This window comes from Kogia breviceps, chromosome 2, assembly GCF_026419965.1.
Source record: "Kogia breviceps isolate mKogBre1 chromosome 2, mKogBre1 haplotype 1, whole genome shotgun sequence".
Lineage (NCBI taxonomy): Eukaryota > Metazoa > Chordata > Mammalia > Artiodactyla > Physeteridae > Kogia > Kogia breviceps.
Genome location: NC_081311.1, coordinates 172742528 through 172754647, shown reverse-complemented (window position 1 = coordinate 172754647; position 12120 = coordinate 172742528). Strand labels below are relative to the sequence as shown.

The 12120-nt window shown below is 39.4% G+C and overlaps 1 protein-coding gene across 1 annotated transcript in view; it reads left to right on the top strand.

Moving 5' to 3' along the window:
- The window catches only part of DYTN (dystrotelin), a 53188-nt gene that overhangs the window by 25068 nt on the left and 16000 nt on the right, over positions 1-12120 (top strand). The window contains exon 9 of the mRNA XM_059054050.2: positions 634-782. Within this exon, the coding sequence (XP_058910033.1) occupies positions 634-782 (149 nt within the window). The remainder of the gene's footprint in view (positions 1-633; positions 783-12120) is intronic.

Below are 12120 nucleotides of genomic sequence, written 5' to 3'. Positions count from 1 at the left end.
AATAATTTTCAATGGATATTGCTTTACTAAATTTTATTAACCCAGATCCTCAGATTATTGGCCCATGACCCTCTTGTTTCTAAAAGTCTGGGGAGAATAGGGCTTATCGATATTAGACTGACACCATGTGGTCATTTTGTTATTACACTTCAGATTTCAAGGGCTGAATATTTTTAATTAAAGGTCTCGTTGCTTTGTTTCCTTTTGCCTTACACGTGGGGTAGACTTCAGGTGGTCTGAGAATCCACTGATATTTTATTCAAGACTAAGTGTATAGGATTTTTCTGGAAATAAAATCTCAGAGGAGTCCTCCAAATTAATAACCACAGGCTTAGTCCTCTTTCATACCTTCTTCTAGCTTTAACATTCCCCGTTCCTGGGTTGCTCTAAGGAAGAGGAGTTTTTGCCGAAGTTGGGGAGTTATTTAATTTGGAAACATATACTATATGTATGTGTATAGAGAGAGGATGTGAAGAAATTCAGGTAGTAAGGAAATAAGATGATTTTTCTGTGGACATAACGGTAAGTGAAATAATTTCAGAAACTTCCATGGTGGCCAATGCACCCAAGTAACGAAAGAAGACCACTTTAAGACTGATCTGATGCCATTTGTTCTGTTGGCCATTCCAGCAGATGTCGGCAAAAGACAATACAAAACTCTTCCTCAGGACCCTCAGAAACAACCTGCTCCAAGGGCGCTGTAGGAGGAAAGAAGCTGCGAGAAGGCAGTGGCTGCTGGACCAAGTGAATCCAAGAGATGTGGCTAAACATGAACAGGCCAGGTGAGTGTCTCTGAGTAACAGTCCTGCAAGTTGGCAGCCCAGAGCCTGGGTACTGGGTTATGAAGCCAGCAAGCAGGGGAGGGGTAAAGATGCTGTTCCCCTCTAGAAGCGACCTTTAATTTTAAAGTAGAACGCAAGACAAAAATACCTTTAAGTGCTCCATCCAATCATTTAGAGTTATCCCAACTAAAGACCTCAGACAGACACAGAAGATTTTTTTTTTTTTTTTTTTTTTTTTTGTGGTATGCGGGCCTCTCACTGTTGTGGCCTCTCCTGTTGCGGGGCACAGGCTCCGGATGCGCAGGCTCAGCGGCCACGGCTCACGGGCCCAGCCGCTCCGCGGCATGTGGGATCTTCCCGGACCGGGGCACGAACCCGTATCCCCTGCATTGGCAGGCGGATTCTCAACCACTGCGCCACCAGGGAAGCCCCAGAAGATTTTTAATATTAGAGTATCTGAGTAACTTTCTCCAACATCTTTCTTTTTTGTTGGGTTACTTTTGAAAGCCTAATTCAGAATTAATACTTATTTTTTTAAAAAGGGGGAAAAAGACACATTCCATCACCCACAGGTGAGTGCTATTCACATTTCAGTATTACCAGATCAGGAATTATGCTATAGATACAACTTTTCATGCTTTTCTCCATTTACATTAAATGGAGAGCATTTTCCCTATCATTAGCTTCCAAAATATCATTTCAATGACCTCACTCTTGTCCTTATAAGGAAGTGCCATAATTCACAAGCAATCCCTTAACATTTTGGTTATTTTCAAATTTTGCCCCCCCACCAAAATTCTGTAGTCAACATCCCTACACACGCATTTTCTTACATTTTCTTAAGATAAATTCTCTCAAGTAAAACCATTGCATCAAAAGTTGTGAATTTTGTTAATCCTCAAAATTCAGAATGCTAAACTATGCTCCAGGGGGTTATCTCAAAGGATATCCCAGCACCACTGGTATCTGAGATCACCCATCACATACCTGAGCATCAGCCTAAAGATGACTTTTTTAAAGTCTTCATTACCTTAACTACCAAAGTAACTACTTCTTTACAATTTAAAATTTCAGAAGATAAAGGAAAGAGGTACTGTTTCCATGGGCTTATGATCATCAGACTTTTGGGAGAAAAAAAACCAGAATAATTCATTCACTCTTATCTACCAGAAGTATAAGAATAGATCACTTTAATCAAATTGGTATTCATTGATTAATTTCTTTTGTGATTCTCTAAACTTCTCTCAGACATCTACCAGGATATTTCCATCTCGACCCCAGACCCTATTTCTGTGGTCATTTTGTCACTTTTTACAGTTTGGTATAACTTAATGTATTTTTACAGCTCTTTAAAGGGAAAAAATACATGTTGACTTCGCATTAGATGCCACGCCTTATACCTGTACCACATTTTCCTAGCAGGTGGTTATCAATGTTTTGTTTTGTTTTGTTTTAATTTTTGGCTGCCTTGGGTCTTCGTTGCTGCGTGTGGGCTTTTCTCTAGTTGCGGCGAGCGGGGGCTGATCTTCGGTGCGCGGGTTTCTCATCGCGGTGGCTTCTCTTGTTGCAGAGCACGGGCTCTAGGCACGCCAGCTTCAGTAGTTGTAGCAGGTGGGCTCAGTAGTTGTGGCTTGCGGGCTCTAGCGCGCAGGGTCAGCAGTTGTAGCTCACCGGCTTAGTTGCTCCGCGGCATGTGGGATCTTCCCGGAACAGGGCTCGAACCCGTGTCCGCTGCATTGTCAGGCAGATTCTTAACCACTGTGCCACCAGGGAAGCCCCAATGTATTCTTAAAGTTAGAGAATTTGGATATCATCTTGATGTATAGCTTTAATAGAGTACAAATAATTTAAATTTAAAAATAGAAACAAAGATATCAGATGCCAATTCATCTGTCTTCTTCAAGCCATTTATTTCACCTTTCCCTGACAGAGTGACAGTAAACAAGGACAATTAATCAGCTGGATTTATTGAATACTTGAGATCTTGTCTAAATTCCTCCATTCTCATAGTTAGAACACAAAGATCCATGCTCTTATGTGCATTTCTTTTGGCCACAGAAGCCTGACTGATCTTTTACAGATTCAGAATATGATGGCATTCCTCACACACTCATTTTTCCCAAACTTCTGTGCCTTAAACCCCTCCATTAGCTTCCCATTGTTTTTAATCTAAAATCTAAAAGTTGTAAGATGACTTAGAAAACTCCTGCATGTTTGAGCTACCCTGGGAACCTCTCCAGTGTCATCTCCCCACCAACCTCTGTGCTCCAACCCTGATTCCTCCCTCCTCCCCATAAGACTAAGCCAGATCCCTCCACTCTTAAGACGTAAACCTTTACTTTAAAGAATTCATATTCCTAGACCACTTCTCTATATGACTTGACGCCTACCTCCTAAATACTTGCAAAAGTTCTGCTCAAATGTCATCTCATCCTTACGGCCTTTCCTGACCACCCATTTATTATTTTAGCCCCTGTCCCCACTCTGGCACTCCCAATCCTCCTCCCTTGCTTTATTTTTCTTCAAAGCACTTCATCAGCATCTGACATGATACAAATTTCACTTTTATTTTTAATTTTTTTTTCAATAATGTAAGCTCCATCGGGGGTGGAAACTTTTATTGTTTCCAGTTGTAGTTCCAGAATCTGTTAAAATGTCTGAATATGATAAATGCTCAATGAGTGTTTGTTGAATGACTGACAGACCGAGTAATAAAATGGATGGATGCATGATGGAGGGATTAATGGATTGATTGATAAAGTGGGTCTTTTAGAATGGGGTATGAAAGTGTCTCAAGGAGTAATTACCCAGTGTTGGAAGACGTTAGTGAAGTTTGAACCTGGGACAGAGAGACACAGAAGTCTTGTTCTCAGCCAACTCTGTCTGTGGCCTCGGGGACTGTTTCTAGGACTTGGTTTCTTCACCTGATAATAGGGATAACCCATCCTTCCTATTCCCAGAGTAATATTTGTGGAGACAAGATGATGAAAGGGAACTGCAAGTCCTACGCAAAGCTAAACGTTCTTTAAATGTTGGTGTGTTATATTCTGTTCACCAGAGTACAATTGAGTTGTTCACCAAAGTAAAATTCTAATGTAATAATTTCCACTTTAGCCTCGATACTGATGAATTCAAAAATTCTGATTAGTGATCGGTCAAGGAGAAATTAATGTGGAATATTACTATTTTACATTGTGATAATAGGCAAAATCATATCCTTGCTATCTATTAAGTTGGCACATTGGTACTGACCATCTTCTAAGAGATTCATGGTTATTGTCAAATGGTAATATTGAATTCATTCATTGATTCAGCAAACATTCTTCATCCTAATAAGCCTACTTCCTTTTAATGTGGATTCCATGCAATAGTTTACACTGATAATATTTTCACTTACAAAAACTTAACTGAAATCCAGGTACCAAATATCACCACTATTATTATATATTTGGGGACATTCTTACAAATATACTAAAAAAGAATATAAAAACTGTGAAAAAGAACACACAAAATTACTTCCATTTACAGCTAATATGATTGTGAATCCCCAAGAAACCACAAGTAACTCTAGCAAAAACTAGTAGAATTAATTGGTTTTGAGTGGTGGAAAATAAGTATGCACAAATAGCTCTTCACTATATCAGCAATAGCTAGCTAGAAATTTTATAAAAATCCCATTTACAATACCTGTAAGATTGTTTTTTAAAGAAACTAGAAAAAACTTAACAAAAAAGATACAAAACCCATATAAGGAAAGCTGTAATATTGGATTGAATATACAAAAACAAGACCTGAGCAAAAGGGAGAAGCATACCAAATTCCTAAAAGAGAAGACACTAACGTAACAATGTACACGATTCAAAAATTAACCTTAAAATGAGTACTCACGATGCTTCTTAGGTCATTTGCAGACATGCAGAGAGTAGCAAAAAAATGTGAGTTGCGTGACGCACAGCTGAGGTAGAACTGAGTGACACCCTGCCTTCTGGTTTCTGCCCTTGTGGTCTAAACACATGTCCTTTACACAGTCTATCTTGTGCCATGTTTTTCACATTTTTGTGCTTTTTGTTGGTGATTTCACTGTTGCAAATAGCCTCCAAACATGGTGCTGAAGTGCTGGCTAGCGTTCCTAGGCGCGAGAAGGCTATGATATGTCTTAACAAAAAAACACGTGTATGAAATAAGCTTCGTTCAGACACGGGTTACATGTGTTCAATGTTAATGAATCAACAGTAAACATTAAACAGTATACATATATCTTTAAATAGAAACACACGGGGGGGGATGAATTGGGAGACTGGGATTGACATATGTACACTAATATGTATAAAATAGATAACTAATTAAAAAAAAGAAAAGAAACATACGAAAAACAAGGTTATATATTGATAGGTTGATGAAAATGTTCTGACCAGAGACTTCCAAGATCCTAACCCTGTGTTTCCCGCAGGAGCCATCGTTTAGTTTCCACTAATTCATTATTCACATGACTTCAAAGAGCATAACTACCATGGATAATAAGAATGAACTGCATTTAAATTAAATGCATTTCCAAATAGAGTCATGATGTTTTTTAAATAAGATAAAATAATTGTGAAGACATGTTGAAAGAATAAAGGTACAAGAATATTTAAAATTGTGGAAATAAAAAATAGTGAGAGGGGCAGGACAGGAGTAAAGACACAGACATAGAGAATGGACTTGAGGACACGGGGAGGGGGAAGGGTAAGCTGGGACGAAGTGAGAGAGTGACATGGACATATACACACTCCCAAATGTAAAACAGATAGCTAGTGGGAAGCAGCCGCATAGCACAGGGAGATCAGCTCAGTGCTTTGTGACCACCTAGAGGGGTGGGATAGGGAGGGTGGGAGGAAGACGCAAGAGGGAGGGGATATGGGGATGTATGTATACATATAGCTCATTCATTTTGTTATACCGCAGAAACGAACACACCATTGTAAAGCAGTTATACTCCAATAAAGATGTTACAAAAATAGTGAGAAGGGTTGTTCTTCAACAGACGTTAAAACTTACTCTAGAGCTACCATGACCAAATAATATAGTATAAATCAGAAATGGGTATATTGATCTGAAGACAAGAATACAAAATTTGATTAATGATCCAAGCATAAATGAGAGCCTAACATATGAGAAAGGTGGTATTTCAGTTCAGTGGAAAAAGATGCATAACTGGCTATCCATCAGGTATCGATTGTTTTGCCCCATAAATGAAAATAAATTCCAAACTGATTGAAGTTTAAATGTAAAAGTAGTTTAAAATAAAAATATTAGAAAAAATTTAGGACACCTGGGGTTGGAGGAGACCTTTCTAAGGAAGACAACAAAATAAGAATCATGAAGTAATAGAAACACACATATATATGACAACATGCAAATGTAGGCATTTTCTCATGGTAAATGATATTATAAACAAAATCAAAAATACGTCTCAGACTTGGAAAAATATTTTCACTAAGAGGATAAACTATGCTATGGAAAGGTCCCTACAAATTGATAGGAAAAACTGAAAAAGAAGAAGAAGGAGAAGGAGAAGACAAAGAAGAGGAAGAGGAAAAGAAGGAAGAGGAGGGGGAGGAGGGAAGAGGAGAGGGAAACGGAAATAAGGAAGAAGAAAATGAGGGAGAGGAGAGCGAGGGCGAGGAGGAAAATACTCCAAATATATAAATAGGCAATCACAGAAGAGGAATTCCAAATGGCCATTAAACACACAAAAATATGCTCATCTTAACTAGCGGTTAGAAAAATGCCAATTAAAGGAGCAATGAGATATTATCACTTTCTTTATCAGAATGGCAAAGAGTAAATGAATAACGTCCAGTGCTGGTGAACATGGAAGAAATTAGGTGCTCTTGACATTTGGTTGAAGTACAAATGGCTATAGACTTTTCAGAAAATAATCTGAAAAGTAATTCATTCAATAAATCTTTAGTGAACACTCTTCTAGGCACTTGGGATATATCGGGGAACAAAAGAGATGAAGATCTCATGGAGCTTTCATTCTACTGGGGAAAGTAGACAATTAAAAATAGGCATACACATGAATTATAATATTATATTAGAAGTTAAAAGTACTAAACTAAAAGAAAAAAGAAGAGCTAGGTAAGAGAGAGCAAGACTTAGAGAGAGTGCTGGTAGCAAATTTAAATCTTTTTTTTTTTTTTTTTTTTTTTTTTGTGGTACGCGGGTCTCTCACTGCTGTGGCCTCTCCCGTTGCGGAGCACAGTCTCCGGACGCGCAGGCGCAGCGGCCATAGCTCACGGGCCCAGCCGCTCCGCGGCACGTGGGATCCTCCCGGACCGGGACACGAACCCGTGTCCCCTGCATCGGCAGGTGGGCTCTCATCCACTGCGCCACCAGGGAAGCGCAGCAAATTTAAATTGAGGGGTCTTAGTGGTCCTCAGTGAGAGGTGACATTTGAACAAAGCCTTGAAGGAGGTGAGGGAGTGAATCTCACAGGTACCTGCGAAAGCATACTGCTAACTGAGACAGCCAGCTCAAAGCGGGAGTGTGCCTGGCAGCTCCAAAGAACAGCAAGGAGGCTAGTGTGGCTGAATGGAACGAAGGAGGAAGTATTGACAATAGTCTAAAGGGGGCAGTGTAGAAGCAAGGCTATATAAATATTTTCCTAAATTCTTTTTTAAGGTTTCTATTTTGAATTTTAATTTAAATGTTCAACCTATTTGAAATTTATTTTAGCAAAGGTCCAGCTTGCTTTCTTTCAGATGGATAGCCAATCTATCGTATTCCACTTAAATGAGATACCAACTTTGTCACATATTAGGTTTCCTTATATACTTGAATCAATTAATACAATTTGTATTCTCTTCCTCAGATCTAGAGGTCAATTCTTGTGCATATACTAGATGTATGGTCATGGTGGTGCTATATTAAGTAGAAGGATAAAGTTGCTATCCTCTGAAATGGGGGAGGCTGTCGGTGGGGCAGGATCATAGGGGAAGATCAGGAGTTCAATTTGGAACATGTTAAGATTGAGATGTCTCTTAGACATCCACATGGAGATGTTGAGCAGGCAGTTTTCTATTCGTATCTGGAATTTGGGAGAAAGTCTATTGCAGATCAAATTTGTGAATTTTTGACATACATGGTTTTTTTTTTTTTTTTTTTTGTGGTTAAGATTGAGATGTCTCTTAGACATCCACATGGAGATGTTGAGCAGGCAGTTTTCTATTCGTATCTGGAATTTGGGAGAAAGTCTATTGCAGATCAAATTTGTGAATTTTTGACATACATGGTTTTTTTTTTTTTTTTTTTTGTGGTACGCGGGCCTCTCACTGTTGTGGCCTCTCCCGTTGCGGGGCACAGGCTCCGGACGCGCAGGCCCAGCGGCCATGGCTCACGGGCCCAGCCGCTCCGCGCATGTGGGATCTTCCCGGACCGGGGCACGAACCCGTATCCCCTGCATCGGCAGGCGGATTCTCAACCACTGCGCCACCAGGGAAGCCCCTGACATACATGGTTTTTAAAGCCATGGGATTGTATGAGATCACCAAATAGACAGTGTAGATGGAGAAGAGAGGAAAACCATGGGACACTGCACATGACACAGTTGGGGAGAAGGTGAAAAACCAGCAAGGGAGGCTGAGAAAGAGTGATGGATGAGGCAAGAGGAAAACCAGGAATGAGGAATACTGGGAGACAGGTAAAGAGAGTGTTTCAGGGAGGAGGGCATGGTCTACAGTGTCCAATGCTGCTGCTGGGTCAAGAAAGAATTGACCTTTGGATTTAGCACTGAGGAACTCATTGATGACCTCAAAAAGAGTATTGTAGGACAGTGGTTGTAGAAAAAAATCAGACCGGAGGCAGTTTAAGAGAAAATGGGCGTTGAGGAATTCAAGATACCAAACAAGAAAATTCTTCCCAGGATTTTTTTTTTTTTTTTACTATAGAGGAAACAAAGAGATAGTGTAGGTAGTAGAGTATCTGAAGTTAAGAGAAATGTTTGGTTATGATGGGGAAAATAACGGCATGTTAGTATACTGAAGGGAATGGGTTTGTAGCGGGAAAACTTGATGATCTGGTGCAAGAGAGGGGAATTGTTGGAGCAATGTCATTCGGCAGCCAAGGGAGGATGGAATCTATGCACGTGTGGAGAGGTTGGTTTTAGAAGAATGGTACTTACTAAACATAAAAATGTACACAAGATTTGGCCCTTGATCCATTTTTGGAACTCTGTCCTATAGGAATAAGAGCACTACTACATAGAAAATAAGATGATAAACATTGTAGCATTGGAGGGTGGGGCACTAAACAGACAAACTGAAGATCCACTGGTAGAAAAATGGTCGATTATATACGATACAACGTACAAGAGAACATCGTGAATCTACTTAAGGACAAATTTTAGCACCTATCTACTATACTAGAGGTCATTCATCATCATACATTAAGAGAAAAAGGCAAGTGGCAGAATCACGTGTATGGAATGATGCCATTTTTGTTTCAAAAACAAATTCAATATGTATTTTGCTGTTTGTAAGCATCTGTATGAATGCAGAAAATGGTGTTGAAAAACCCCAAGGTGTTAAAATGATTTGAGATGGGGTAGGAATAGAGTGTGTTACTCAGAAGCTGTGGGACAAAGAAGTCATGGGTTACGCTTTTCTCTACCCCCAAAGTGCCCACTCCTTAAACACATAATTAAAGTGTACCAGAGTAATCGCTTCTTTCTCTATACTCTCATTGCTTTCTGTAGAAATAATCGCACTATGTCAGACATGATTATTTGTCTGTTCATTACATATAAAGTCTCTGTGAGCAGGGAGTTCTCTGCTTTTTTTAAAACAAGTCTTTTTATCTGCAATAACTCAAGATGGTAAGATGCTTCAAATAGTTTTTGAATAAGGGAACGAAATTAAATGGAATTGTATCAAATGGAATATGCCTGACCTTAAACTAGTATACTCTATTCTACGCTCTTTTAGATATGACGTAATAAACACACATCTGCACTTAGCACGCCTGGTATCTGACCTGGACAAGATGACCTGGGGAATTTTCTGTAGTCATCCCTGAGATTCTCTGCATTCTCATTTCTAGATTATCAAGAAGAAAGGAAATGGAATTTTTGTTCCTATTATTAGCTATTTAGCTCTATATCAACTAAGTAGTTGGAAAAGAGCACAGAGGAAAACGTTGAACTACTTTATTGTTATTTTTGGATATTAAATTGAATAGCTGATTTGATATTTTCTAAAAAGACTCTCTTCAATGTCATACCTGATCATTAAAAATTATCACAACCTCTCACAAAATTCTACTTTTATAACAGGCTCTCCATTCAGTACAATAGATCTGAAGCACCAAGGTATGTAAGTCCAACTAGACCAGTAGAAACAGCAGCCACAGAGGCCTTCCAACAAATACCTCAAAGACTATCTCTGGCTCAACAAACCAACGGCAGTAGCGCACATCGTCAGGTGAGTCGGAAGGGGAAAAGAACAATTAAGGCACATTAATGGATAAAGTTTAGCTTTGAGGGGACTCTTCCCAAGTCTACATCCTAAAGGGAAGCTGTATTCAACTTTGATATTTTTAAATTACTCCAGTGTCCATAGATATTCAGTCTCTGCCCGAAACTTCTAAGTGTAGCTTTACTTACAGACCAGGCTTTCTTCTGCCCACAATACCTTAACTTGACTATTCAGTATCCTAAGATTCGATGTAATTAAAAAGTAGGGAAAAAGGGAAAATTAGTTCATCCGTACATAAAGAAAATGTTCAGGAATTTTCAAAGGGAAGAGATGAGAGAGGAAAGTGAAAGAAACATAAGAGGGAAGAAACTTAAAAAAAAAATCCCAGTGAAATATTTTTCATCAAAGGAATTAGAAATGTGTCTTATTGTTTTTTTTAAACGTACAGTCTGCAACTCCTTTATCATGTTTTCAATCAGTTGTTGACTTGCCCTCCCATGTGCAACTGCACTTGTAGGTGTCCCTTCATCATGGTAATCAGTACAGTCAGATCCTAAGGGAGGTCTTCAAACTATGATCATCTGTGATGTTTTTCAATCATCAAAGAGAAATTAGAGTTCTCTTATTACAGTTGTTCCTGGAGGAAGTGTGAAGAGGAGAGTAAGTCTTGTGACCACCCAGGAATGAGCAGCCTGTGCGCTGCCTCTGGGTGAGGTATTTCAGGTCTGTGTGTGTTTTCATCAGCAGCTCATGCAGCTGCACCACTCAGACACCCCTCACTGCACATCCAAGAATGCCTCTGGCTGGAGTGCGGGGCAGGGAGCAGGACTTACATGTGCGGGGCCAAATGAAGAGCTGCCCCATTTCCTGCTTCGAATAAAAGAAGAAAAAAGCCATTTTCACAATGAGACAGTTTGTTTCACTTTAACATTGCTTTGTTCTGAGGCAAGAAATTTAAAAGAGGTTTTGCTTTCCCTCCTTTATTTCACTTTCTTTTTTTCTAAATTAATTAATTTATTTTTTTAACATCTTTATTGGAGTATAACTGTTTTACAATAGTGTGTTAGTTTCTCCTTTACAACAAAGTGAATCAGTTATACATATACATATGTTCCCATATCTCTTCCCTCTTGCGTCACCCTCCCTCCCACCCTCCCTATCCCACCCCTCTAGGTGGTCACAAAGCACTTAGCTGATCTCCCTGTGCTATTCGGCTGCTTCCCACTAGCTATCTAATTTATATTTGGTAGTGTGTATATGTTCCTGCCACCCTCTCACTTCGTCACAGCTTACCCTTCCCCCTCCCCATATCCTCAAGTCCATGCTCTAGTAGGTCTGTGTTTTATTCCCGTCCTACCACTAATCTCTTCATGACATTTTTTTCCCTTAGATTCCATATATATGTGTTAGCATACGGTATTTGTTTTTCTCCTTCTGACTCACTTCACTCTGTATGACAGACTCCAGGTCTATCCACCTCATTACAAATAACTCAGTTTCATTTCTTTTTATGGCTGAGTAATATTCCATTGTATATATGTGCCACATCTTCCTTATCCATTCATCTGTTGATGGACACTTAGGTTGCTTCCATGTCCTGGCTATCATAAATAGAGCTGCAATAAACATTTTGGTACATGACTCTTTTTGAATTATGGTTTTCTCAGGGTATATGCCCAGTAGTGGGATTGCGAGGTCGTATGGTAGTTCTATTTGTAGTTTTTTAAGGAACCTCCATACAGTTCTCCATAGTGGCTGTATCAATTTACATTCCCACCAGCAGTGCACGAGTGTTCCCTTTTCTCCACACCCTCTCCAGCATTTACTGTTTCTAGAGTTTTTGATGATGGCCAATCTGACTGGTGTGAGATGATATCTCATTG